Source organism: Coenobita brevimanus, chromosome 8, assembly GCF_032717465.1.
Source record: "Coenobita brevimanus isolate Jiangsu-jjx chromosome 8, ASM3271746v2, whole genome shotgun sequence".
Classification (NCBI taxonomy): domain Eukaryota; kingdom Metazoa; phylum Arthropoda; class Malacostraca; order Decapoda; family Coenobitidae; genus Coenobita; species Coenobita brevimanus.
In genome coordinates this window covers 31661715-31686708 of record NC_136961.1, presented here as the reverse complement: position 1 = coordinate 31686708, position 24994 = coordinate 31661715, and the positions used below count along the sequence as shown (strand labels likewise).

At 41.9% G+C, this 24994-nt stretch overlaps 3 protein-coding genes across 3 annotated transcripts in view; all 3 read left to right on the top strand.

Annotated features, from left to right (window-relative positions):
* LOC145406044 (glutamate receptor-like) overlaps nucleotides 1-11526 on the top strand; it is a 60894-nt gene extending 49368 nt beyond the window's left edge. The window contains exon 6 of the mRNA XM_080277233.1: nucleotides 11188-11526. Coding sequence (XP_080133359.1) covers nucleotides 11188-11526 — 339 coding nt within the window. The remainder of the gene's footprint in view (nucleotides 1-11187) is intronic.
* LOC145407291 (glutamate receptor ionotropic, delta-1-like) overlaps nucleotides 1-24994 on the top strand; it is a 528461-nt gene that overhangs the window by 65429 nt on the left and 438038 nt on the right. The gene's annotated exons all lie outside the window — the stretch shown is intronic.
* Nucleotides 11890-24994, top strand: part of LOC145406034 (ionotropic receptor 93a-like) — a 124933-nt gene continuing 111828 nt past the window's right edge. The window contains exon 1 of the mRNA XM_080277224.1: nucleotides 11890-12132. Within this exon, the coding sequence (XP_080133350.1) occupies nucleotides 11890-12132 (243 nt within the window). The remainder of the gene's footprint in view (nucleotides 12133-24994) is intronic.

Below are 24994 nucleotides of genomic sequence, written 5' to 3'. Positions count from 1 at the left end.
GGAATTAACATTAGAGCCTAGAACACTGGTCAGCATAAGGGATTGGCAAGCACCTGTATCACGATATATTTTAACTGATTTCCTGTCATTACTGTCCAGAGGACTGACAAATCCATCAGACAGGAAATTAGCACATGAACTCTTGAGAGTGTCACCCACGTTATTGCTCAAAAGAGGAGCTTCATCATAAGAATTTAATTTACCCCTCAAAGCAGGTTCAGGTAACTCGGTTAAAGAATTCTGGGAACTCTCAAGGGTGGACACTAGACCAATTGACTGAATATTTAAAGACTCCTTTTTGTTCACATTACGCTGTCTCCTGAAACATTTCTCCGTAGTATGACCAAGCTTACTACAATAAGTACATTTACTTTTCTGATCTAGAGGTGGAGCTGGTATTTACTTCCTGAGAAACATCATCTTTATTCTCTTTCCTGTTACCTGTACTCTGAGTAGAGGCAACATACTTACTCTCAGCTTTCCTTTTTTCTTTAGAATATCTCTTGTGAGTGAGAACATATTCATCAGCTAAAACTGCAGCATCAGACAAATTATCTATTCTTTTCTCATCAAGATATAGGCTTACATCTTTATTAATACACCTTTTGAAGTCCTCCAGCAAAATCATCTGCTTAAATTTATCAAAATCAGAATTTACATTCTTAGAGTTTAACCACTGCTCTAACAGATCTTCTTTGATTTTTGCATACTCAACATGGGGTTGCTTATCTTGCTTATAAGTTGTCCTAAATTTTACTCTATAGGCTTCATGAACAAGCTCATAGGCCTTAAGAATCAAGCTCTTAACTACATCATAATTATCAGATTGATCCTGAGGCAAAGATGCATAAGTTACTTGAGGTTTACCGGTGAGAACAGTTTGAAGGAGTACTGGCCAATACTTTTTGGGCCAATTAAAACCTGTAGCTACCCTCTCAAACAACTGAAAATACTTTGTTAAATCAGATTCATTAAAAGGAGGGACAAGTTTAACACTTTTAGCAACATCAAAATCATCAGAGCTAGATGATCCAGTTCCACCTTGTTTCATGCGATACTCATGGTCTGCCAGAATCCTAGCAAGTTCAATTTGTGCCTGAGCCTGTGCCTGTGCCTGTGCCTCCTGAATACGAGCCTGAAACTCAGCCTCCTTAGCACAAGCCACCTGCAGGGCTAGCTGTAACTTAGCTATTTCAATCTGCGTTTGCTCATCTGGAGGAGTTACATTAAACAAGCTTTTATTAATCATGCCAACAATTTGACCTTTAGAATGATGAGAGCGAACAGCAATTCCCAATTGTTGAGCAACAAGCTTAAGTTAATTCTTTGTTCTGTTTTCTACATAACACACTGTTTGCACATTTGACAAAAAATCATTGGCTTCATCGAGAGTAGTAATAGTAGACATCATGAATAAATCACAGTCACATAATATCAAGCAATATCCTTATGATAATATCCTGAATATCCTGATAAGAGGTCGCCAAATTTATGTTACGGAACAGAGAGAGATAATGAACACTTCAAGTGAGAATACTAAAATCACTACTGTCCCGCAAAGTTCCAGGTTCAAAACAAAAGACTTAGGTAAAATTACAAGTTAAAGTTTAATGCTCAAACTAACAACTAAACATTCAGGACTCATAAGGATAATGTAATGGCAAAACAGGTTACATATATGGTTAACTACAATAGCCTCTATTAACACGAAATTAGCAAGAGCAAATTTATCTAAGTCCGCCCTGATAAAATGAGAGAACCGGATAATGCTCAGTTAAAGCAAGATATAATATTATTACAGATACAAAATATTACCAACACTGGCTGACAGCAAAAACCTTACCAGGCTCAGAATTAACGCCCCATGCCACACAGTACAAGAAAAATGGCAACAACACCCATACTCAAATTATATAGCAGCTAGATGGCTGGAGACTTCCTGAGCACTCACAAAAATAATAATACACTATACAGGGGAGGACAGAGATGTAAACAAAATGAGGAGTAGATCTAAGTGGCAACTAATGTAGAGACTGAGCTCATTATATAGGGGGCCGGCAGAGCTTGATTCAACTTGTAAGAAGGACGCGCAAATGAAGGGACAGGGGACAAAGAGTTGACAATCCTGCTCTGAACAACAGAAAGAACGACTTACTCTACTATAAGGGGGAGAAGGGGGGAGTGAGGTAGAACACGTAAGCCTGGTCACTATGGAAGCCACGTGGCGAATCGTGATCAAACATGCAGCATACTGTACATTAAAATTATACAGAGGATGATGAAATCATAGGCTATGTAACACTATATATATATATATATATATATATATATATATATATATATATATATATATATATATATATAGTAGAGAGAGAGAGAGAGAGAGAGAGAGGAGTGGACTGTAGCAACATTTAGAGGAGTAGACTGTAGCACCAGTCTAGCAGGGCAGTACTCCCGAGGTGGATGGAAAGCTGATGACAGGGAGCGCTGGAGCTCCCGTTTCATCAGCCCTCAGGACTAGTTCCTGACCATCCCCCTTTGCTGAATTTTTTCAGTGTCTCAGTTACACAGAGAGTAGGCCAGCGTGCTGTCCAATACAAATTTCTCTATCTACACCAAACTACATGCACAGTACACACTACACTTCCTTTTCCAAAATTCAAAAAATTAAGGCATCTCATCACCCAGCCTCGGAGTCCTCAGGGGGAGGGGGCCATAAATGCCCCCATCTTCCGCCTCTCTCCCGGTGATGACTTGAGGTGCCTGGAACCACTGTCTGACTCTCTCCTTTGTCATTTCTGCAACATTCGCAGCCTTTCCTCTAACTTTCGCTCTGTTGAGCACCAGCTCTCCTCCTCTAAACCTCACCTTCTTTTTCTAACTGAGACTCAACTGTCTGAGGCAACTGACAGCAAACCCTTTTCTGTATCCTCCTACTTTCTCTATACTCATTTCAAAGCCAAAGATGGCTGTTGTGTATATATATGCAACGACTTATCTTGCTCTCGTGTTTCTGAACTCAATTCTTCTGAATTCTCTACACTGTGGCTTCGGCTTTCCTGTCATTCTCTGACTAAATATATCTGTGCTGTTTACTTATCCCCTAATTCTACTGTCTATCAAAAATTCTTTGACTATCTTACTTCTACGATGGAACACATTCTATCCAGTTCTCCTTTCTCTGAAATCTCCATTCTAGGAGATTTCAATGTTCACCACAACCTTTGGCTCTCCTCTCCTTTCACTGATCCACCTGGTGAACAAACCTACATCTTTTCTATCCTTAATGACCTAGAGCAGCTTGTACAGCACCCCAACCGTATCCCAGACCACCTTGGAGAGAGCTCCAACATACTTGACCGCTACCTTACAACTAATCCTTCTGCTTACACTGTTAATCTTTTCTCTCCATTGGGCTCCTCCGATCACAACCTTATCACCTTAACCTGTCCTATCACTCCGGTATGGCCTGTGGACCCTCCAGGGAAACGTAATCTGTGGCATTTTGGAGCCGCGGATTGGGAGCCCCTCAGGCAGTACTTCTTTGATTTTCCCTGGAATGATTATTGCTTCCATGGCCGGGAGCCATCTGAGTGTGCCTTGCGCATTACGGAGGTTATTCTCTCGGGCATGGAAGCATACATTCCAATCTCATATCCTTTGACTAACGCAAGAAAGCCTTGGTTTAATCACGCTTGTTCTAATGCTGTCCGCAACGAGGAAAGGGCCTACAAAAGGTACATGAGCCAACCCATCCCTGAATCACATCATCTTTACGTTTCTGCCTGGAATCGTGCTGAGTCTGTTCTTTGCTCTCCTAAAAATAATTTCATCCATACTAAATGCTCTCAACTCTCCAACTCGAATTCTTCCCGCTCCTTCTGGCACCTTGCCAAAAACCTTCCTAACAACTTTACCTCATCATCCTTCCCTCCTCTTTTCTACTCTGATGGTTCTGTAGCTATCTCTTCTACTGATAAAGCAGATCTCTTCACACAGACTTTCTCCTCCAATTCTACCTTAGACGATTCCAGTGCTGTTCCTCCATCACTTCCCCCCTCTGACTTCCTCATGGCTGACATTAAATTTCTTCAGCTGATGTATTTTCTGCCATCACTGGCCTCAATACTAACAAGGCATATGGGCCTGATGGAGTCCCTCCTATTGTTCTCAAGAACTGTGCTTCTGTGCTTACACCCTGCCGAGGCAAACTCTTTCGCCTTTGTCTATCAACTTGTACCTTTCCTTCTTGCTGGAAGTCTGCTCTCATTCAGCCAGTCCCAAAGAAGGGTGACCACTCCCAACCCTCCAACTATCGTCCAATTGCTTTAACGTACTGTATTTCAAAAGTTTTCGAGTCAATTCTTAATACAAAAATTTTAAGGCATCTTTCCTATCACAACCTTCTTTCTGATCGTCAGTATGGCTTCCGTCAGGGATGCTCCAATGGCGATCTTCTCACCTACCCTTCAGACTCTGGTCATCCTCCTTTCGGGACTTGGGCGAAAGCTTTGCCATTGCACTTGACATCTCAAAGGCTTTCGATCGAGTCTTGCCCTCTTACAGTTTCTATCCTTCTATCTGTGCCTTCATTGCTAGCTTCCTTTCTGGTCGTTCTATAGCCTCTGTTGTAGACGTTCATTGTTCTTCCCCTAGATCTATCAACAGTGGTGTTCCTCAGGGCTCTGTCCTGTCACCAACTATCTTCCTTTTATTCATCAATGACCTTCTAAGCTGTACATCTAACCATATCCACTCATACGCTGATGACTCCACCCTTCACCTTTCCATTCGGTTCCCACAAGGCCCATCTCAGCAGTTACTTCAACAAACAAGGGATGAGGCTATGGCACACCTAATGTCTGACTTGGCTCGTATCTCTGACTGGGGTAAAAATAACCTGGTTGTTTTTAATGCATCTAAGACTCAGTTCTTATACCCATCAACCCGACAAAATCTTCCACAGGTATATCCACTAATATTTAATAATATTCAGCTTAATCCTGCATCATCCTTGAACATGCTTGGGGTTTCATTTACTCGGGACTTATCTTGGAAAGATCATATTACATCTCTTGTAAAATCTGCTTCGAAGAGATTGGGTGTGCTAAGCCGACTCCATTCTCTCTTTACCCCTGCACAATTGATGACTCTATACAGAGGTTTTATCCGCCCCCGTATGTAGTACAAGTCTCATGTGTGGGGAGGCTCCCCACATACAGATCTTCTCAATAGGGTGGAGTCAAAGGCTTTTCATCTCATTAACTCTCCTCCTATTACTGACTCCCTTCAACCTCTGTCTCTTCGCCGCACCGTTGCATCTTTATCTCTTTTCTATCGCTACTTTAATGGTCACTGCTCCTCTGAACTGTCTGCATGCATTCCTCCACCTCTACGACGGTCGCGTAGCACCCGTCTAGCAATAACTCTTATCCCTTTTCTGTCCAACTCTCTAATGCAAGAGTTAACCGTCACTCCCAGTCTTTCATTTATGCAACAGGTCAACTCTGGAACTGTCTCCCTCTGTCTGTATTTCTTGCTGCCTATGATCTCCAGTCTTTCAAACCCAGTGTGTCCAGGCATCTCTAAGTGATCGGATTTTGAATTTGGCTTTCTATTGTATTTGGTTTTTCTCTTGGAGGGAACTGTCATTGCGGGCTCATGGCCTTTGGTTCCTTCTTACTCGCATAAAATATATATATATATATATATATATATATATATATATATATATATATATATATATATATATATATATATCCATCCATCATTCGATCCTACTTTGCCCCATGAGGAGCGTAGGAGCCCGGGGCTAGGCAGTTGGTCCTGACATTTAAGATGAGAGTGACTAACCTCACTCATCCCTGAGTGGTATTACGTGAGCAATAAACCCCAGCCATCCCTTGGATATAAACCTTCACCGGCTCAATCCGATTGGAGCACAATAATTACCGACTAAACCACCAGGTGCCAAAATTTGGTTATATGGTTACCACCCAGCGTAGTAAATGGTTTCCTGGTGTACAGGAAACTATTTGGCTTGTCACTCAGTGTAGAGTCACCCAAAGGCAGAAGGAAGAGGAAAGAATGAAGGAATGAAAGACTGAAGAGGGAGCGTAAAGTCACCCGTAGGCAGAAGGACAAGGAAAGAATGAAGGAAAGAAAGATAGATGAAGATGGAAGGAAAGAAGGATGCAGGAGAGGACAGGGCAGACACCCGAGAGTAGCACTTTATTAAGTGAGTGGATGGTGAGCGCCCTCACCTACGACAATATATATATACATATATATATATATATATATATATATATATATATATATATATATATATATATATATATATACAGATAGATATAGCTAGATAGATAGATATAGATAGATAGATAAATAGATAGGTAGATAGATAGACAGATAGATAGATAGATCGGTATTAAGTATATGTAGGTAGCTAGTCATCTTGAAGGCAACTATGGATGAAATTTACAGCAGCCTCTGCATTCACGACTTCTTGACTGATCTGCTCGATTTTCCTGACGATGGTGCGTTGGGCTGGAGTAAATTCCCACAAAAGTTCTCCGAAGGACATGGGGAGACTATTCCTTGAGCAGCAGTTTATTGTACAAGCTTTCGACCTACACAGGTCATCCTCAGGTACAGACTGACGAGAGCGTGTACTCAGACAGATTTTATACAGATACATGGGGTGGGAAGGAGACGTGCATTAGCGTGAGTGGTCGGAAGTAGTGGGTGACAGGAAAATAATTAATGACTACGTCAGTACCATCGACAAATGACGACCATCTAGACCTCACAATATTTTACAAAAACAAGAAAACCCATAGCTTCCCCATGAAAAACAGCCCCAGGACCGACACCTCAGTGCTTCAGAGAAGTCACCTGGCGTATGAATATACTTGCACAACAGGGAACTGTGCAATACTGCCCTCCACTTACATCGGGATGACCACTTCGAAGCTCTCAAGACGCCTGACACTCCGCCTATCAAATGGAGCCCCCCCAAAACACGCATAAGAGGCCCACGGCGTCCGTCTCACTCGAGAAATGTTAGTCAACGGTACCTCCATCCTGCAGACTGAACATGACACACGCTGCTTACAGATCCTAGAAGTCCTCCATATCAAGGACAAAAACGCATCTTTAAATCCCAAATTAGTGACATGTAGGCTAGATTACACCCACCCTCAGAAATTTTCAATGCTGATATTAAGTTTGTGAGGGAGCGAGATTTGCTGTGATTTCCCGGAGGGGTGGCGCACATGCCTCAGCACCTGAGCTGCAAAGTGCTGCTTGGCTGGCACCCACCACCTCCGACCACTCACGTTACCGCACGTCTCCTTCCCACCCCATGTATCCGTATACAATCTGTCTGAGTACATGCTCTCGTCAGTTTGTACCTGAAGATGACCCGTGTAGGTCGATGGCTTGTACAATAAACTGCTGCTCAAGGAATAGTCTCCCCATGTCCTTCGGAGAACTTTTGTGGGAATTAACTCCAGCCTAACACATCATCGTCAGGAAAGTCGAGCAGATCAGTCAAGAAGTCGTGAATGCAGAGGCTGCTGTAAATTTCAACGATATATATATATATATATATATATATATATATATATATATATATATATATATATATATATATATATATATCTGAAGTTAATTTCACTGATATTTATATATATACTAAAACTTTTATTCGTCCATCATGACTCAAAAGAGTCGGGTTTAAGGGTTGCAACAGTTAAGTATGCAAGGAAGCAGTATAATTTAACCCACACTTTACAATATATAACACATATTAGACACTTCAGTGCACTGGGCAGTTACAAATCATTATTTTGGAGACTTCCACAGGTTATGCAACGCAGCGGCTTATTCCTCGTTATTTATATATCTAGTGAACCACATAACTTGTTCACACAAGAACTTGGCTCAGACTTGTTGCTCGCAGGAAGTTGGGGTCTCATTTAATCATGTCCCTCCCCAAAGGCATAACCCTGTTTTTATTTTCATTTCTTACCACAAAACAAACCGTGAGTGGTGGGGTGCTCAGATTTCAGTCACACTGATTCTTAAGTAATGATGTTGTTGTAAACACCGACCAAATACATTCTGCCCCTCAGCGTAATCTTTCTGCTACGTTTAGAAAAAAAAAAGTCACATAAACATATACGTCACTCCCAATGTTAACTTGATAAATGATGGAGTGACTCCATCTATCTGTCAAGCACCCAGTCCTCGATTTTTTTTTTTTTATGCGAGGAAGAAGAAACAAAAGGCCATGAGCCCGCAGTAACAGTTCCCTCAAAGAGAAAAACAAAATACAATAGAGAGCCAAATTCAAGATCCGATCACTTAGAGATGCCTGGACACACTGCGTTTGAAAGACTGGAGATCATAGGCAGCAGGAAATACAGACAGAGGGAGACAGTTCCAGAGCTGACCTGTTGCATAAATGAAAGACTAGGGGTAACGGTTAACTCTTGCATTAGAGAGTTGGACAGAAAAGGGATGAGAGTTTGCTGCCAGTTGGGTGCTACGCGCCCGTCGTAGAGGTGGAGGAATGCAAGCAGACAGTTCAGAGGAGCAGTGACCATTAAAGTAGCAATAGAAAAGAGATAAAGATGCAACAGTGCGGCGAAGAGACAGAGGTTCAAGGAAGTCAGTAAGAGGAGGAGAGTTAATGAGACGAAAACCCTTTGACTCCACCCTATTGAGAAGGGCTGTATGTGGGGAGCCTCCCCACACATGAGAGTTGTACTCCACACAGGGGCGGATAAAACCCCTGTATAGAGTCAAAAATTGTGCAGGGGTAAAGAAAGAGCAGAGTCGGCTTAGCACACCCAATCTCTTAGAAGCAGATTTTACAAGAGTTGTAATATGATCTTTCCAAGATAAGTCCCGAGTAAATGAAACCCCAAGCATGTTCAAGGATGATGCAAGATTAAGCTGAATATTATTAAACATTAATGGGTATACCTGTGGAACATTTTGTCAGGTTGATAGGTGTAAGAACTGAGTCTTAGATGCATTAAAAACAACCATATTATTTTTACCCCAGTCAGAGATAAGAGCCAAGTCAGACATTCGGTGTGCCATAGCCTCATCCCTTGTTTGTTGAAGCAACTGTTGAGATGGGCGTTGCGGGAACCGAATGGAAAGGTGAAGGGTGGAGTCATCAGCATATGAGTGGATAGGGTTAGATGTACAGCTTAGAAGATCATTGATGAATAAAAGGAAGAGAGTTGGTGATAGGACAGAGCCCTGAGGAACACCACTGTTGATAGATCTAGGAGAAGAACGATGGCCGTCTACAACAGCGGCTATAGAACGACCAGAAAGGAAGCTAGCAATGAAGGCACAGATAGAAGGATAGAAATCGTAGGAGGGCAGTTTGGAAATGAAAGATTTATGCCAGACTCGATCGAAAGCCTTTGAGATGTCAAGTGCAATGGCAAAGCTTTCGCCAAAGTCCCGACAGGAGGATGACCAGGAGTCTGAAAGGTAGGTGAGAAGATCACCAGTGGAGCGTCCCTGACGGAACCCATACTGACGATTGGAAAGAAGGTTGTGATAGGAAAGATGCCTTAAAATTTGTCTATTGAGAATTGTCTAGAAAACTTTTGAAATACAGGACGTTAAAGTAATTGGACGATAGTTAGAGGGTTGGGAGTGGTCACCCTTCTTTGGGACTGGCTGAATGAGAGCAAACTTCCAGCAAGAAGGAAAGGTACAAGTTGACAGACACAGGCGAAGGAGTTTGCCTATGCAGGGTGTAAGCACAGAAGCACAGTTCTTGAGAACAACAGGAGGGACCCCATCAGGCCTATATGCCTTGTTAGTACTGAGGCCAGTGATGGCAGAAAATACATCAACTGAAGAAATTTTAATGTCAGCCATGAGGAAGTCAGAGGGGGGAAGTGATGGAGGAACAGCACCGGATTCATCTAAGGTGGAATTGGAGGAGAAAGTCTGTGCGAAGAGATCTGCTTTATCAGTAGAAGAAATAGCTACAGAACCATCAGAGTAGAAAAGAGGAGGGAAGGATGATGAGATAAAGTTGTTAGAAAGATTTTTGGCAAGGTGCCAGAAGGAGCGGGAAGAATTCGAGTTGGAGAGTTGAGAGCATTTAGTATGGATGAAATTATTTTTAGTAGAGCGAAGAACATACTTAGCACGATTCCAGGCAGAAACGTAAAGATGATGTGATTCAGGGGTGGGTTGGCTCCGGTACCTTTTGTAGGCCCTTTCCTCGTTGCGGACAGCATTAGAACAAGCGTGATTAAACCAAGGCTTTCTTGCGTTAGTCAAAGGATATGAGATAGGAATGTATGCTTCCATGCCCGAGAGAATAACCTCCGTAATGCGCAAGGCACACTCAGATGGCTCCCGGCCATGGAAGCAATAATCATTCCAGGGAAAATCAAAGAAGTACTGCCTGAGGGGCTCCCAATCCGCGGCTCCAAAATGCCACAGACGACGTTTCCCTGGAGGGTCCACAGGCCGTACCGTAGTGATAGAACAGGTTAAGGTAATAAGGTTACCCTGTATGGACTGAACCAGGCTGAGCTAGGCTATTTAGTTTGATTTACGGCGTTATGTGAACAATAACCCCCAACCAACCCTCGGATTTAAACCCTTGTGAACCCTCTAAACCACCAGGAGTCCCACTGATTATACAGTTACCATCTGTTACAGTAAATGGCTTCCTGGGAAACTTGTACCTCACTATATACTCACCTGAATGTGGCACAACATATGGTATGTGGATGTTGGATGCCCTCGCACACACAAAAAAATGCAATTGTTAAAGCTGTGCGACAGAGTCAAGATTCCGGAGGCTTGAATGATGAGTGAATGAGTGTCTGGCTCAGTTCATTAGACATTGTGTTGATAGTTTTTCCTTTTTGTGCACTCTCCTCCCTGGTTTTTGCACCCTATCTCAACTCATCCTTATGTGGGCGAATGAGGTAAGGATGATGATAATGAAAAGCCAGGAAAGAAAGGATAATGCTAAAATTCCCCTGGGTCATATTATAACAATGTATGAAAGAAAAAGTACTTTCACTGGTTTAGCAGTGAATGTACTGCCAGACTGAAAGACAGAGTAAACTTTGAGTCTTTGCACACACTTAACTGTAGATAACCGAGATTATATATTTCCAATTTCAGGAAGTAGACTTGGCCCTGGGTCCATTTGCATATGACTGGACTAGATATACTTGGATGGATTTCTCACGATATGTGTCTCAAGTTACATACAAGATTTTTGCTGCCCGTGCTCGTCCTGAAGTTGATCCGTGGGGCTTCCTGCTGCCTCTGTCACCACTGCTGTGGGCTGCCTTGATGATGGCGCTTTTAACAGTGATCACTACCATGCTCTTCTTACCATCCTGCCTTCCCACTAGCACACAACACACAGAAAGGCGTGACACGAATATTTTTAACTGTGTTCGGGTTCTTTTCCAGGAAGGTAACTTTCATGAAAACTCTGAAAAGAAACATTTATGAATTAAGAGTTTGTTGGGCATTAGATCCAAGTATAATGTGCAGTCAGGGAATTCAGTATTATCCTAGTTTTGTCAGGAGATTATTTAATACCAACATAGCGTAATCAAATAATAAACTGAAGTAATAGCTATTCCGAACTCTTGGCCTTTTTCTTTTCTACATTAAACTGAGGAAAGTATTCATCTAATAGTACAGAGAAGAATAATATTGTTTTTGCACGTCTGGATTACTCAAATAATCGAGTGATAGTGATATTTTTTTTTTTTTTTCTAGATTATCACTGATAAGTTCAGGCAGATCTCTATATGTATTTTGCATAGCAGTATGATATGTATACGCAACTGATCTAATCTTTGCATGCACATGAAGATTTTTTGTGTCCAAACAGACATTGGAACAACTACAGGCTGGTGGTGGTGGGAACGAGTGGTGCTGGGGGTGTGGATGCTGATGATATTGGTGCTGACTCAGAGCTACACTGGCAACCTTATGTCCCTCCTGGCAGTCAGACACATCATTAATCCTTATGAAGACATCAGAGATGTACTTGACTCTGGCGTTGGGATAATTCTTATGGAGTATAATGTGAATACTCAGTATTTACGTGTAAGTGTTATGATTACAGCCTTACTCTGGAAACTATCCTTATTCCTAGGAGCTAACATTAATGCCACAAAAAATCAGGACATATATGGAGCAATAACCAAGACTGCCCACTTGATTACATGTATTTTTTCCTGTTTAATCAAATTTCTTCGGTCTAGGCGAATATATAAATTTTAACAAATATCTGATCAATATTTGTATTGATTTATGTATCTTCCTTTAACTGTTTACAGCAACCTACATGACCATTGTATATTACACCATTTAATATAATATAGAGTGGTGGCACAAAATATTTAGCCCTGGAGTCCCCAGCAAAGCGGTGGGTGGGTGGGCATAAATACTAAACATCAGGTACTTTGCAGGTGACTACCAAATGAGATGTCCTTGACCTTCTCTTGCAACCTAACTTTTCTTTTGCGCAACATTCGCGACCTTTCCTCCAAGTTCCTCTCTGTTGAACACGACCTCTCTTCCTCTAATCCTCACCTTTTCCTTACGGGAAAATGATCGTCATAGGCTTCTGATAGCACACCAGTGAATCCTCCTAATTTTATATGCTCATTTCAAAGACAAGTTGGCTGTTGTGTGTACTTGTATGTATGCAACAACTTAACTTGCTCTCGCGGTTCTGAACTTGAGTCTTCTGAATAATCCAGAACATTGCTGTGACCCTTGTTACTCGCTCACTACAGTTGTTATCTTATCGGTATGTCTAGGTGTTACTAACTATAAAAAATGTTTTGACTGCTTTACTAAGTAGAACGCATTCTGTCCACATCTGTTTTTTCTGAAATTACAATTTCAGATTATCCCAGTATTCACCACCATCTTTGACTCTTCTTCATTCGGTGGGCCACCTAATGAAGAAGCCAACATTTTTTCTTAATGACTTGTTGCAGCTTGAACAACACCCTACCTGTATCACTGACCGTCGAAGAGAGAATCTGAACATACTGTACTGCACTTTACTCTTACAACTAGTTCCTCTGACTATAGTCAATATTATTCTCCTTGGGGCTCCTCTAGTCAAATTCTTATTTTAATTATCTTAATTATATCTCCAGGAAGGCCTTTGAATCCTTCAAAGAAAAGGTATATGTAGCTTTTAAGCGTCGTTAATTGGATAGCCTTGATTAAGTTCATCTCTGCTCTTCCATGGATTATTGCTTCCTTGGTTAACAGCCACCAAATTGTACTTTGTGCGTTGAAAAAGTTATTTTGTTGACCAAAGGACCAAACTTCTCTTCTCTTACCCTTTGAAGGATTAAAAACAACTTGTTTTACATTTCTAGCAGTGTCCATAATAAGGGGTGGATTTAAAGAGATATCGGGACGAATTTACTCCTGCATCTCGTGCGGTCTATGTTTCTGGTCAGAACTGTTCCAGAGCACTCATATAAATCTGTGATTTAGAATCTTCCCACTCCCTCTGGCACACTGCCAAAAGCCTCTAGAATAAATTTACTGCGTCGTCTTTCCCTCCTCTTTGCGGATCTGAAGGATCTGTAAATATTTGTCCTGCTGACAAGAATAGATCTTTCCAGAACATCCTTTTAGCATTCCAAGTTGGAAGATTTATATGTTATCCCTTCATTTCTCTTTCCCCCCCCCCACCTCTCCTTTTGACTTTCTCGTGCTTGCCAGTTGAATGGCTTCCAAAGATGTACATTCTGTCCTCACTGTATGGTCCCGTTGAAGCCCTCGTTTTATTCTCAAGAACTGTTCTGTGCTGAAACCATGCCTTGACAAACTCTTTACCTCTATCTGTCAAGTTGTTCCGTGTTCCTTCTTGCTGGAGATAATTCAGCGTTAGCCGAGGAAGGGTTACCACTCCCATCTCTCTGAATATCCCCTTTGGCTATAGCCCGTTCACTGTTGCATATTTGAGAGGTGGCATTACTTCTCTTGCCTCTCCGAAATGACGTCGATATGTCAGCCTTTATATTTTTTGCCTGGAATTGTGAGATAGAGTCAGATGCATCTGAAACGCACAAGAGATAACCTACTATCCAAATACTTTTGTTATTACAGTTTTTCCTTGTCGTTCCATGGCAGACATATGGGGTAGACTTGTGTATTCGGAAAACATTTTTTTCAGCTGCATATATCTGTTTAAACGTGCTGAAAAGTATGCAAGCCAGATGAGCATATAAAAGGCTGATGGTATTTCGATGGAAGTTTTCTTCACAACATACATTTCTCCTTTATATCTGAATTTTATCGTGATATGGAAATATTGAGCTGTTATGATGTCAAAATTAATCCTTTTAGTACCAGTTGTTTCAAAATTTATAAAAAAAAATAATGTTGCAAAAAATTCCGAGGAGGAAAGGTTGAGATAGTATAAACAAAAACAAGGATATATTTGAATAGATACATATCAATGCATAACAAATGTAGGAAAAAGTCATGCAATTGTTCCATGGCGTGAAAGGGATGGTATGAGTCTAGGTGTATATTAAGGGACCCATATGAGATACCAAATTGGAAAAATTTCCCTAGGATTCATCATTTAGGAGGAGGCGGTGGCTCAATCCGTAGAGAGTTGGCCTGCAGTCCTAACGGACCTGGGTTCAAATCCCACTGGGGCAAGGAACAGTTTAAGGATTTAAGTTTCATAAATATCAGACTTTACTGATCTACCAGAAGACTCACCGACATGTCGTAAAAATACCCCCGCTAATACCAATACACCAGTCCCGTATGAGACAGCCCTAGCATGTATTCAGTATGGACGGTGGGTGTTAGCGCCGATGTGGTGACGTGTAGAGGTGTATGGTATGTAGGAGGACTACTGGGCCTTGAAACCAGGCTGCGAAGCCTATGCCCAGAGTCGGTCACACACACAAAAAAAGAAAAAACTTTCTAGTGGTGGCAATTCGATTAAACTCAGTAGCAATCTGACCCCAGTGAAGTGTATGGCCTCGGCTGACACCTCCAGCAGTGAAAGCTTTACTGTGTTATCTTGCTTCAGTCTTTGAATGTATCCTCAACAGGAATAATTTGAAACGCGTATTTACGTTTCAAGATCTTATTTTTGATAGCCAGTTTGAGTTCTACCAGGGACACTTCATTTGGCGAGCTTCTCTCCATTTCTTTTCTTTTTACTTTTTATCATCTGTCATTTGGGACTTTGATTAAAACTTTGCCATTGCAGTTGGCATCTCAAAGGTTTTCAACCTAGTCTGAACAAATCTTATATTTTCAAACTGCCCTCTTTCGGTTTTTATCATTCTGTCTGTACCTTCATCTCTAGTTTCTTTTTTCGGTCGATCTGTAATTACTGTTGTAGACTTTATCTTTAAGGCTATCAGTTGTGGCGTTCCTAAAGGTTCTGTCATGTCACCAAATCTCATGATTATGCCTCCGCCCATCTATGTTGGTGGGGGCTAAGACTACTAATACCATGTCGGATAACTTCAACCTAAAACGGTTCCAAGCTCGTGCTTGGGGCGAAGTATAGGAGTGATGTCGACTGGCTCTGGCACGAAATCCCAGTTCAGTTGACTCCTGACCATGCTAGTGAGTGGATGCATGCTCTACTCATCAGACCATGACATTTTTCAGTCCGGAGATGTGAAGGAAGGGACTGAAATGAGTGAGGGAAGGTGGGGGGACGTGATGGAAGATATGAAGATGTGAGGGTGTGATGGAGGATATGAAGGTATGGGGGTGTGTTGGAGGATATGAAGGTATGGGGGTGTGATGGAAGATATGAAGGTGTGGGGCTGAGATGGAGGATATGAAGGTATGGGGGTGTGATGGAGGATATGAAGGTGTGGGGGTGTGATGGAGGATATGAAGGTGTGGGGGTGTGATGGAGGATAAGAAGGTGTGGCGGTGTGATGGAAGGTGTAAGGGTGTGAGGGAACGTACTGCTATATTACGGTATAAGGTTAAACGAGTCCGCACTTCCCTTTCTTCGTTTTCCCTTATTGTAAATGTTTATTTTGAGTCTGCCCTTTCATACATTTTCTGTTCCTTAAGCCGACTGACGTCACACACAAGCCACGCCTCCCTGCGCCATGATGGAAAGTGAAACGACTTGGTATTAATAGACTTAGGTTGGGGACATTAAGTGATTGGTTTGTACGTTGGTGCTTGCATAGATGAGTGCGTCTGCATCTGTATCACTTTTCTGGCCGTGATATCTCTAGAAGCCATTGACGGATTTTCACTAAATTTTGGTCAGTGATGCAAAAGGAGGTAATGATGATCTGGCCCACCTACGGTGGAGGAGGCATTAAGTGATTGATCTGTACGTTCGTGAGTCCATGCCTCCATAACACTCTTGTGGGTGCGATGTTTCCAGAACTGACTTATTTTCACCAAACTTCTGTCAATGATGCAGTATGAGATGATGAACTGATTAGGTCAGCTAGATCATGGGGTCAAAGGTGAAGGTCATATGAGGCTGTTTTTGTTTATCCTTGTGGGCATGATATCTCCTGAGCCCCTCAACGGATTCTAACAAAACTTTTGTCAGTGATACAGTATGAATGGACGGTGGACTGATTAGGTCAACAAGGTCAGTGGGTCAATGATCAAGGTCAGATCGGGTCGACTTAGTTTATCCTTGTGGGAACAATATATCCTGAAACCCTCGTCGGATTTAAATCAAACTCATGTCAGTGATGCAGCATGAAGGGACAAAGAAGTAATTATGTCAGCCAGGTCATGGAAGCTGTATGGCGAGCCCGTGCGTGAGGCTTCACGGAGGCACACCAAGTGACGTTTTTTGTTGATAGCTCGGGGCCCGACTTCTTTGCGAATCGTTCTATTGATCAGCGATGTGAGATGCACAGTTAACAATATCTATTCATATGGTTATGACTCCACCCTTCACATTTCCACCCGCTTCTTACAACTTCCAGCACAGGAGGTACTAACTATTCCCAGGATGAGCCTATGTACACTCGCTCCAGAAAGTATCGGTGCAGAATATGTGTTAAATATTATGACACACGGAACAAAGGAAACTGGAAATTGTGGTTCTGACCTCACACACGCAGGCATCCCAGACGATAGATGACTGCTATATTAGATAACTCTTGTGTCCTTCATAATGAGTAGGAAATGGCTGTAAATGATATAATATGTACGGGTATTAACGGGCTGTCACTGGCACATGGTCGAATCACTCCGTATGTCATCGGACCCACAGTGCACCGATACTTTTTGGAGCGAGTGTACACCACACCAGGATTATTATTATTTGGGATGTATTTTTGATTGCTATAAAAGAAACTTTGTCTGTAATGCTTCAAAAATTCAGTTTCCAAATTCCTAATTCACTTCATCTGCCAAAATTTTCTACAGAAAGATCCCAAAATATTCGATACTACGGCACACAGTACCTTGTCATTTCTCAGTTTCCTTGGGGTTTCATTTTTTCGGGTCCTATTATGGCAAGATCCCATCTCCTCCTATGAGAATCCACTTCCAAGACATTAGGTATGCTAAGCTGACTCTCTTCTTTCTCTACCCTTGAGCAGCTGTTGAATTTTTCTCCCTTGTTGAGTATAACTCTTATGGATGAGAGGACACCCTTTACAGCTCTTCTAAATAAGATGGAGACAAAAGCTTTTGCTCATAATGGTTTGAATCATGAAGGTCAATGAAGTGTATTGTTCATTCATGATTTGGTGACAGGCTATTCTTGCCTTATATGACTTGACTGAGAAGCTGTTTTACCCAAACTGGTTTCAGTTTTGGACATCGTCAAATGAGAGAAGTAAGGCATGATGCCTAATAACTGAAACATCATTCACTGAAGGACAGTCTTGACTTAAGCTTTCCTTAAGGTAACCGGAAATAGTAAACCCTTCAGTGTGAGTAATAGTATTTGAAATGCGTATCATGGCAGCCACTTCAAGGTGTGTGTACATATGAGGCTCCATTCTGTGCTTAAACTTCACAGAGCCTCGATGGCATGAGACACATGTTACGTTTCTCCCATACCGTCTCCCTTGCTGCTAGTAATAAACTCAAGCCCTGCCTACAGATATGGTTATGGTAAACGTCAGATAACTATCAGTCGTGTATGGAATAGGGTGTGGGGGGACGTAGTGACTGTATAAGCAAAAAATAGGTTCAGAGATAAGAAAAAGATTGCCTGGCGGGGTCTGAGTATAACTGCAGTCATCATCCGATTGAATACTTTTGTATACAGTATATATATATATATATATATATATATATATATATATATATATATATATATATATATATATATATATATAAACAAACTGGCGCATGGTCAAAGCAGAGAGCTCCCACCATGCAGAAAACCTACTTTGACATTGTGTCTCAGATATTAAAGAGAGAGAGAGAGAGAGAGAGAGAGAGAGAGAGAGAGAGAGAGAGAGAGAGAGAGAGTACATAGGAGTACAGATACCAGGAGGCCTGTTAGCCAATGACGAGGTTATCTGTTAGGCAAGAATGCTAATTTTACGAAGGTCTAACCAACGTGTAAGAGAGAGAGTGAAAAGAGGAAGGCTCATCCCCACCCACCATACTAACCGGTTAAACAGCCAGGAAAAAGGAAAAAAACATTCTTGTTAGGAAGAACATGCATGGAAATTTTTATATGAGAGGCAGGAGAGGAACAACTGTGCAGTATGTTATCTCTGTCTCACAGAGCTGTAAAAGAAAAGAAACGCAATCGTCGAATGCTCTCGGTCCTACGCAAACGTCTCTCTGTCACGAACATGCACTTCAACCTGGAAATAAACAATACACATTAGCTATACTCATTGTCTCAAAATATTTGTCTAGCTGAATTTTAAACGTACAAATAATTTTTGAATACCTACTGTTGCTGGTAGCCTAGTCATTTGTTTCACTACGCGAATATTAAAGCAACTGTCCCTGTGCTGGTGCTGCATCTCTTATGAGTTTCATTCCGTTATTTCTAGCCACAGTATCATTCAGGATTTTCAACAAATTATCATATTTAACATAGTCAAACTTGTTAAGAAATATAATTTCTTGTATTAGATCTCCCCAGAATCTTCGCTCTTATAGAGGAAATATATTTAGTTTCTTTAATATGGTAGGTCTTCGTAGTGTAAATTAAGCACCAATGTAACGGAAGGATTTTTATTTTCCCACCGTTGTTCATCAGTGTAATGATGAGAAATTGGATTTCCCACCGTTGTGGTTCTGTTTAACTTACTCGTTGATAATACAAAGGGTACTCAACTTAGTCTCCCCTCAATGGCTGATAAAGTATTCACCTAAGAAAAAACAAAGGGGTTGGGGAGTAACTTCGACTTTGAATGATAAAGGTTAATTGCTTAAAGGATATTTTTGGTAGCGCTTGTATTTTTTTTTTTTTTTTTTTTGGCAGAGTCGAGAATAAGTTAGTACCACGTGTGTTAGTCGTTCTCAAAGCGGAGGAATCTTGAACTGGAAGGGGAGTGAGTCATGCGTGAGAGGACATAATTCCCTTGGTTGGATATCAAAATTGCATATACTTTAATAATTCTATACTTGTTAAACAACAGACATTTTTGAATTACATGACTTTTAATAATATGAAAAGCGTTGTAAATTAAGTAATAGTTTGGGCGATAGTAATACAGTACTGTTACCAAGCGAAACAATTTGAATATTTAACAGTGACTCCTGAGTTCATCACATTACATTCTTGATTATCAGTTATTCTTGGGCTCGTCTATAGCCTCAAGACTGGGACATTCAATGACATGGACTGTCTTTTCGGGCTGGCATAGCCTCGAACCAACAATAATCACTCATGTACTACTACGTCGGGTCAGTCTAAACTCATCACACTAATCACTAATATTTCATAATCACTCGGGCTTGCTTAGCCTCGAGGAACAACTCGAAATTACATTTTCTTACAATCACTAAATTCACTTCAACACTCCCAATATTCCTAACCTGTTAATAAAAGAAGAGGAAAAAAAAAAAACGGTTGATGAGTTTAAATTCGTTTTTCCGTTACATGATCACCTTAACTTTCAAAATTCTGTACCTTATCTACTATCAAAAAAAAAAAAAAAGATTCACCTGATTGATTCATAATTCAATTGCTACTACATTCATTTATAAATCTATTCGTGGGTAGTGTAAGCGTGTGTGTACGTCAAGTCTATGGGCAAGTTCACATGATGGCCTCGTCAACCCCCAAAGTCACGGTGTCTGTGAACTGAAGCAGCGTCTGTTACCCGCAACGTCTGGATAGCCAAAGTGGCTTATCGGGCACACAGGGACGCTACTGCTAGATCAAATGAGACTGTGTTTTTGCGATATGGTGGGTTTTAATTCTCTTCACTATTTATATAGTAGAGTACACATGACGTTAGGACTTTTGATTGAATAGGAGAAAATTTGGGATTCAGTCCTTACTACAGTTAAATACTGAATTTACTGCCATCCCGCCCTGAGTTTGGGGTAGATTATGCCATCTAGTGATGGCTAAGGCAAGCGGAACTACTTGTTCCTCACAAATTACATTATCTTTGCCTTTTTTGACTATTAATTTCACATATTTGGATTCTAGCAGCTTCATTGGTAAGCATTTCACAACAATGATACGGAAAGAATTGCATACCCTTTATAATTCTGTTTAAGGTTTAAACTTGGCACCCGGCAACGACGCACCACAAACACGAGGATGTTGCCCACATCTGTTATTCGTTAACAACCAGATGGGGGGAACTCCCATGGCTCAACACTTCCAGTTACACTACCTATGCATAGATACAGAGATATATACATATAAAAATAAAGTTCTCCCTATATCGATCATTAACACATGAAATACTACTTAGAACAGGAGCCTTATAGACTAGTATTCAGATTACACTCTATCTAACTTAGAAATTACGGTACCTCTAAACATATACATGAATACTAAATTTGTGGCATTACATGGCTCCCACGTTCGGAAGAGAAATTTTACCCAAGTCAGTCATCTATGACATATGCATGGATGGAATGTTGTTACTCCTATAACTGCTATTAACACTTTGAATTGGAACATTTTTCCCCACAATCGGTGGCACCTGTCGGTCCACATTAAACACCTAATGCGTACCTTGGAAGGTCGCTTACTCACTTCATTAGGAGGTATGATCACTCCTTACACTTGATGTGATGAGGGAATTTATGCCCCAGTCAGCCTCAGGTTTTGGAGGATAGCTTGTCACCCACCGGAGCTTGACAGGGTCTCTCGAGAGTGAGATCACCACGGGGGCGCTTCCTTCCACTCTTCCATTCGCATTCGCATTCACTCGGTTCTTTTGTTTCCAGCATTCCGCCCGCAAGAAGGTGAGGGCTCATTCTGTCCCAAAGACTCCACTACCTCACAAACCGTGCTAACTGTAAGGTGAGGGGATTAATTACTCCCCTCGAAGTAAGGCACTTCCCGGTTCCAACCGGGGATGAGTCCACCCGGAACACAACCTCAGGCAGTTATGTTTCACAACATTCGTCTCATGCACTTATCTCTACTTTTCTGTTTAACACTCCTCTATGAGCCTCCGAGGGGCATTCCTCACTCGCAGTGGTAATCGCTCATCTTCGGGCTCCGGGGCGAGCTCCTGTTGCAATGGTCCTAAGAGCCATTCCTCGGTACCGTAATATGGTTTTACCTTTTCAGCAGCCCTTTGTATTCTCTTGCCACTAAATACATTTTCAGTGATATAAACACTTCCATCTAGCAACACTTCGATCACATTATACGGGCCGTCCCATTTGGCATTCAGTTTCCTATAGGTACCTGGCTGTATGGTTTCTTTTTTCACCCACACCAAGCTATTGACCCCAGCCTTCTGCACCCTCCTCCGCCTGTTGGCTACATCCCGGTATCGCCTGGTCATCTTTTGGTGGGTTTTCTTAATAAGGGTGTGTGCTATCGCTAGGTCGTTCTCCTCTGCGTCCACGGGAGGCAATGAAGTACCAATGAGGAGGGGGGGATGGCGTGAGAAGAAGGCATAATAGGGCTGTTGTCCCGTGCTCGAGTGCACCGCTTGGTTTATGACGGTTTGGCACGACTGGAGCAGCTGAGGCCAACGCAAGGGGTGCCTGTTGCAGAGGGATGCTAGGATACTTTTCATAGTCCTATGCATCCTTTCGGTGGTGGAATTTCCCTGGGGATGATAAGGGGTGACGTAGAACAAGTCCACCTGGTTCCTCCGGCAGAATTTCTTGAATTCTCCACTCGTGAACTCTCTGCCGTTGTCCAGGACGATACCTCGTGGCGTCCCAAAGTCAGTGAAGTATTGCCCAAGACAGTGTATGATGTGTTGTGTATGTTTGTCTCTGAGTGGGCAACATTTCACAAACCTACCATAGTGATCTATCACAGTAATGACATATCGGTAGCCCTGAGCTCCAGCAACCATATTGGTCAAGTCGATCCCGATACGTTCCAATGGTTTACTTACAGGCGGGAAACCTTTCCAAGGTTGCTGTAACCCAGTTTCACCTTTGAATCTTTGACAAGTGGGACACTGTTTCACGTACTCACATACATCTACTTTTAGATTTGGCCAATAGAATAGCTCTTCTGCCTTCTTGATGTTTTTTTTTTTGACCTAGATGTCCTGAGATTTCATGAGCGTGTTTTATAGCTTCTTTTGTTAATGACTTAGGAATCACCAAGCAATATTGAATGCTACCATCATTTGTTTCCTGAACAAAATATAATAGTTCGTCAATCAACGCAAACTGGGTCAACATGGCTTTCAGTAGTCTTTTAGTAGGGAGCTTCTCACTACGCAAGTACTTAGCTAATTCATCCCACATGGGTTCTTCTCGCTGCTTATCTCTCACTTCGTCTCAGCTAAATCCAAGCCAGTTGGTTTCTGACTGGTGGAATATCACTCTGACAGGTCTAGAAAGCTGATCGGTGACTACATTATATTTACCCTTGACATATTGCACGTTGTAGTCGTACTTGCGCATCTTGAGAATCCATTGGTTCATATGTGGGGATTTTGTTTTTCTCTTAAAAATGCTGGTAAGCGGTTGATGGTCTGTCAAGATAGTAAAGTGGGAACCCCACAAGTAATGGTGGAAGTTGCGGCATGTGAGAACGACTGCCAATGCTTCTTTGTCAGTTGCAGAATATTTTCTCTCTCAGGGATTGAGCTTTTTGGAAAAGTAACCAATAGGTAAGTTGGAGTTGTCTGGTTGTATCTGGCTCAATACGCCACCAATATGGGTGTTGCTCGCGTCGGTGGTTACAATGAATGGTCAAGTCACACAGGCTCTTACCAATACTGGCGCATTCACTAAACACGACTTCAATTGAACAAACGCGGATTGGCACTCGTCTGACCATTCGAACGCTGCTCCGGATCTTGTTAAGTTAGTAAGGGGAGCTGCTATTTTCGCGAACGAAGGTATGTGTTTTCGGTAGAACCTGCACATCCCAAGGAATCTCCAGACTTCTTTGTCTTTTGTGGGTCTTTTCATTTTGTTGATAGCCTCCATGTTTTTCGCGTCCGGTTTACTCCCAGCCGCTGAGATTTTATGGCCAAGAAAGATTACTTTCAATCCAAAAGTACATTTGCTTAAATTTAGCTTGGCCTCATTCTGTGTCAGTAAAGTGAATAGTTGCTGTAAGCGACTCAACAACATGGGGATGTCATCAGCCCAAATTATTAAATCATCCAAATAATTCTTTACCCAGCCTTGTTTCAACAATGGAGTAAGAATGTCTTGCATTCATCGGGAAAATATGGCTGGTGAACATTTTAGTCCAAATGGTAAGCGCCTAAATCTGTAAAGGGTGACTCCATCACTGAATGTGGTTAAATCACGGCTCTCCTCATCCAACATGATTTGAAAATATGCCTCACGCATATCAAGAGTCACATAGTAATTATGACCTGCGTCCTGCTCGACTAATTCTTCTAGTCTGGGCAGTGGATAGATATCCGTGGCTAGATGTTGATTCACGTGGCGATAATCTAAACACATGCGCTTGCTGCCATCTGGTTTGTTAACTAATACAATAGGAGATAACGAGGCAGCTGTTGATCTTTCAATAATTTCTCTCTCTTCCATGTCTTGCAACATTTCAGCGATCACCTGTTTAGGTTGTTCAGGATATCGATAGATCGGTCCACGGCTGGGCTGTGGGTCTGCTACTTTAATGTGAACGGGGGGACCGCTGATGGTTCCTAGTTCTCCTTTTTCCAAAATGAAGAGGGGATCATGTTGCAGAATTACATTAGCTAGTTCTTCTTGTTGAGCTAAAGCTAAGTGAGGCCATGTCTGTTTGTCAATTAGCTTTTGGAGTCATTGAACACGAGTTCCACTTTCATTAGTTCGATCACTGGTAGGGATCAGGGCATTATGAATTTTGGTAACAGAGCTGACTGTACTTTCAGGAGGGTCATCAATAATTTCATATGAGCCTAGAATGGTACCTTTCCGAAACAGTTTATCTTGTTTAGCTCCATTGTTGAGGGGTAAATAGACTAAACCCTCTGAATTCACTTGTAATATGTAAGGGTGACTATTATGACTGAAACGCGCTTGTGGGTAGAAAAGTAAAGTGGTTTTAGGCTCCTCACTGACTGGCACGGCTATGAATCTGGTTTGATATAGGGTGAGCCTCTCTACTGTTAAGAGATTAATCTGTTTCAACTGTTGAGGGTTCCTGATGGCCCTGATAGGTGTGGCCTGGACTCACTCAACTTTTCCTTTCTGCTGCGGAACATAGTTTACAATGTACGGGGCTCCTCCCCACATCAGCACTCGTTGCGCACCATTCCAGATCAACGGAGATTGTCCGAGGACATCACATCCCAACAACATTTCAGTAGTCAAGTAGGCGTTCGGGACAACTGGACACCACTGTTGATGAACTTTCTCG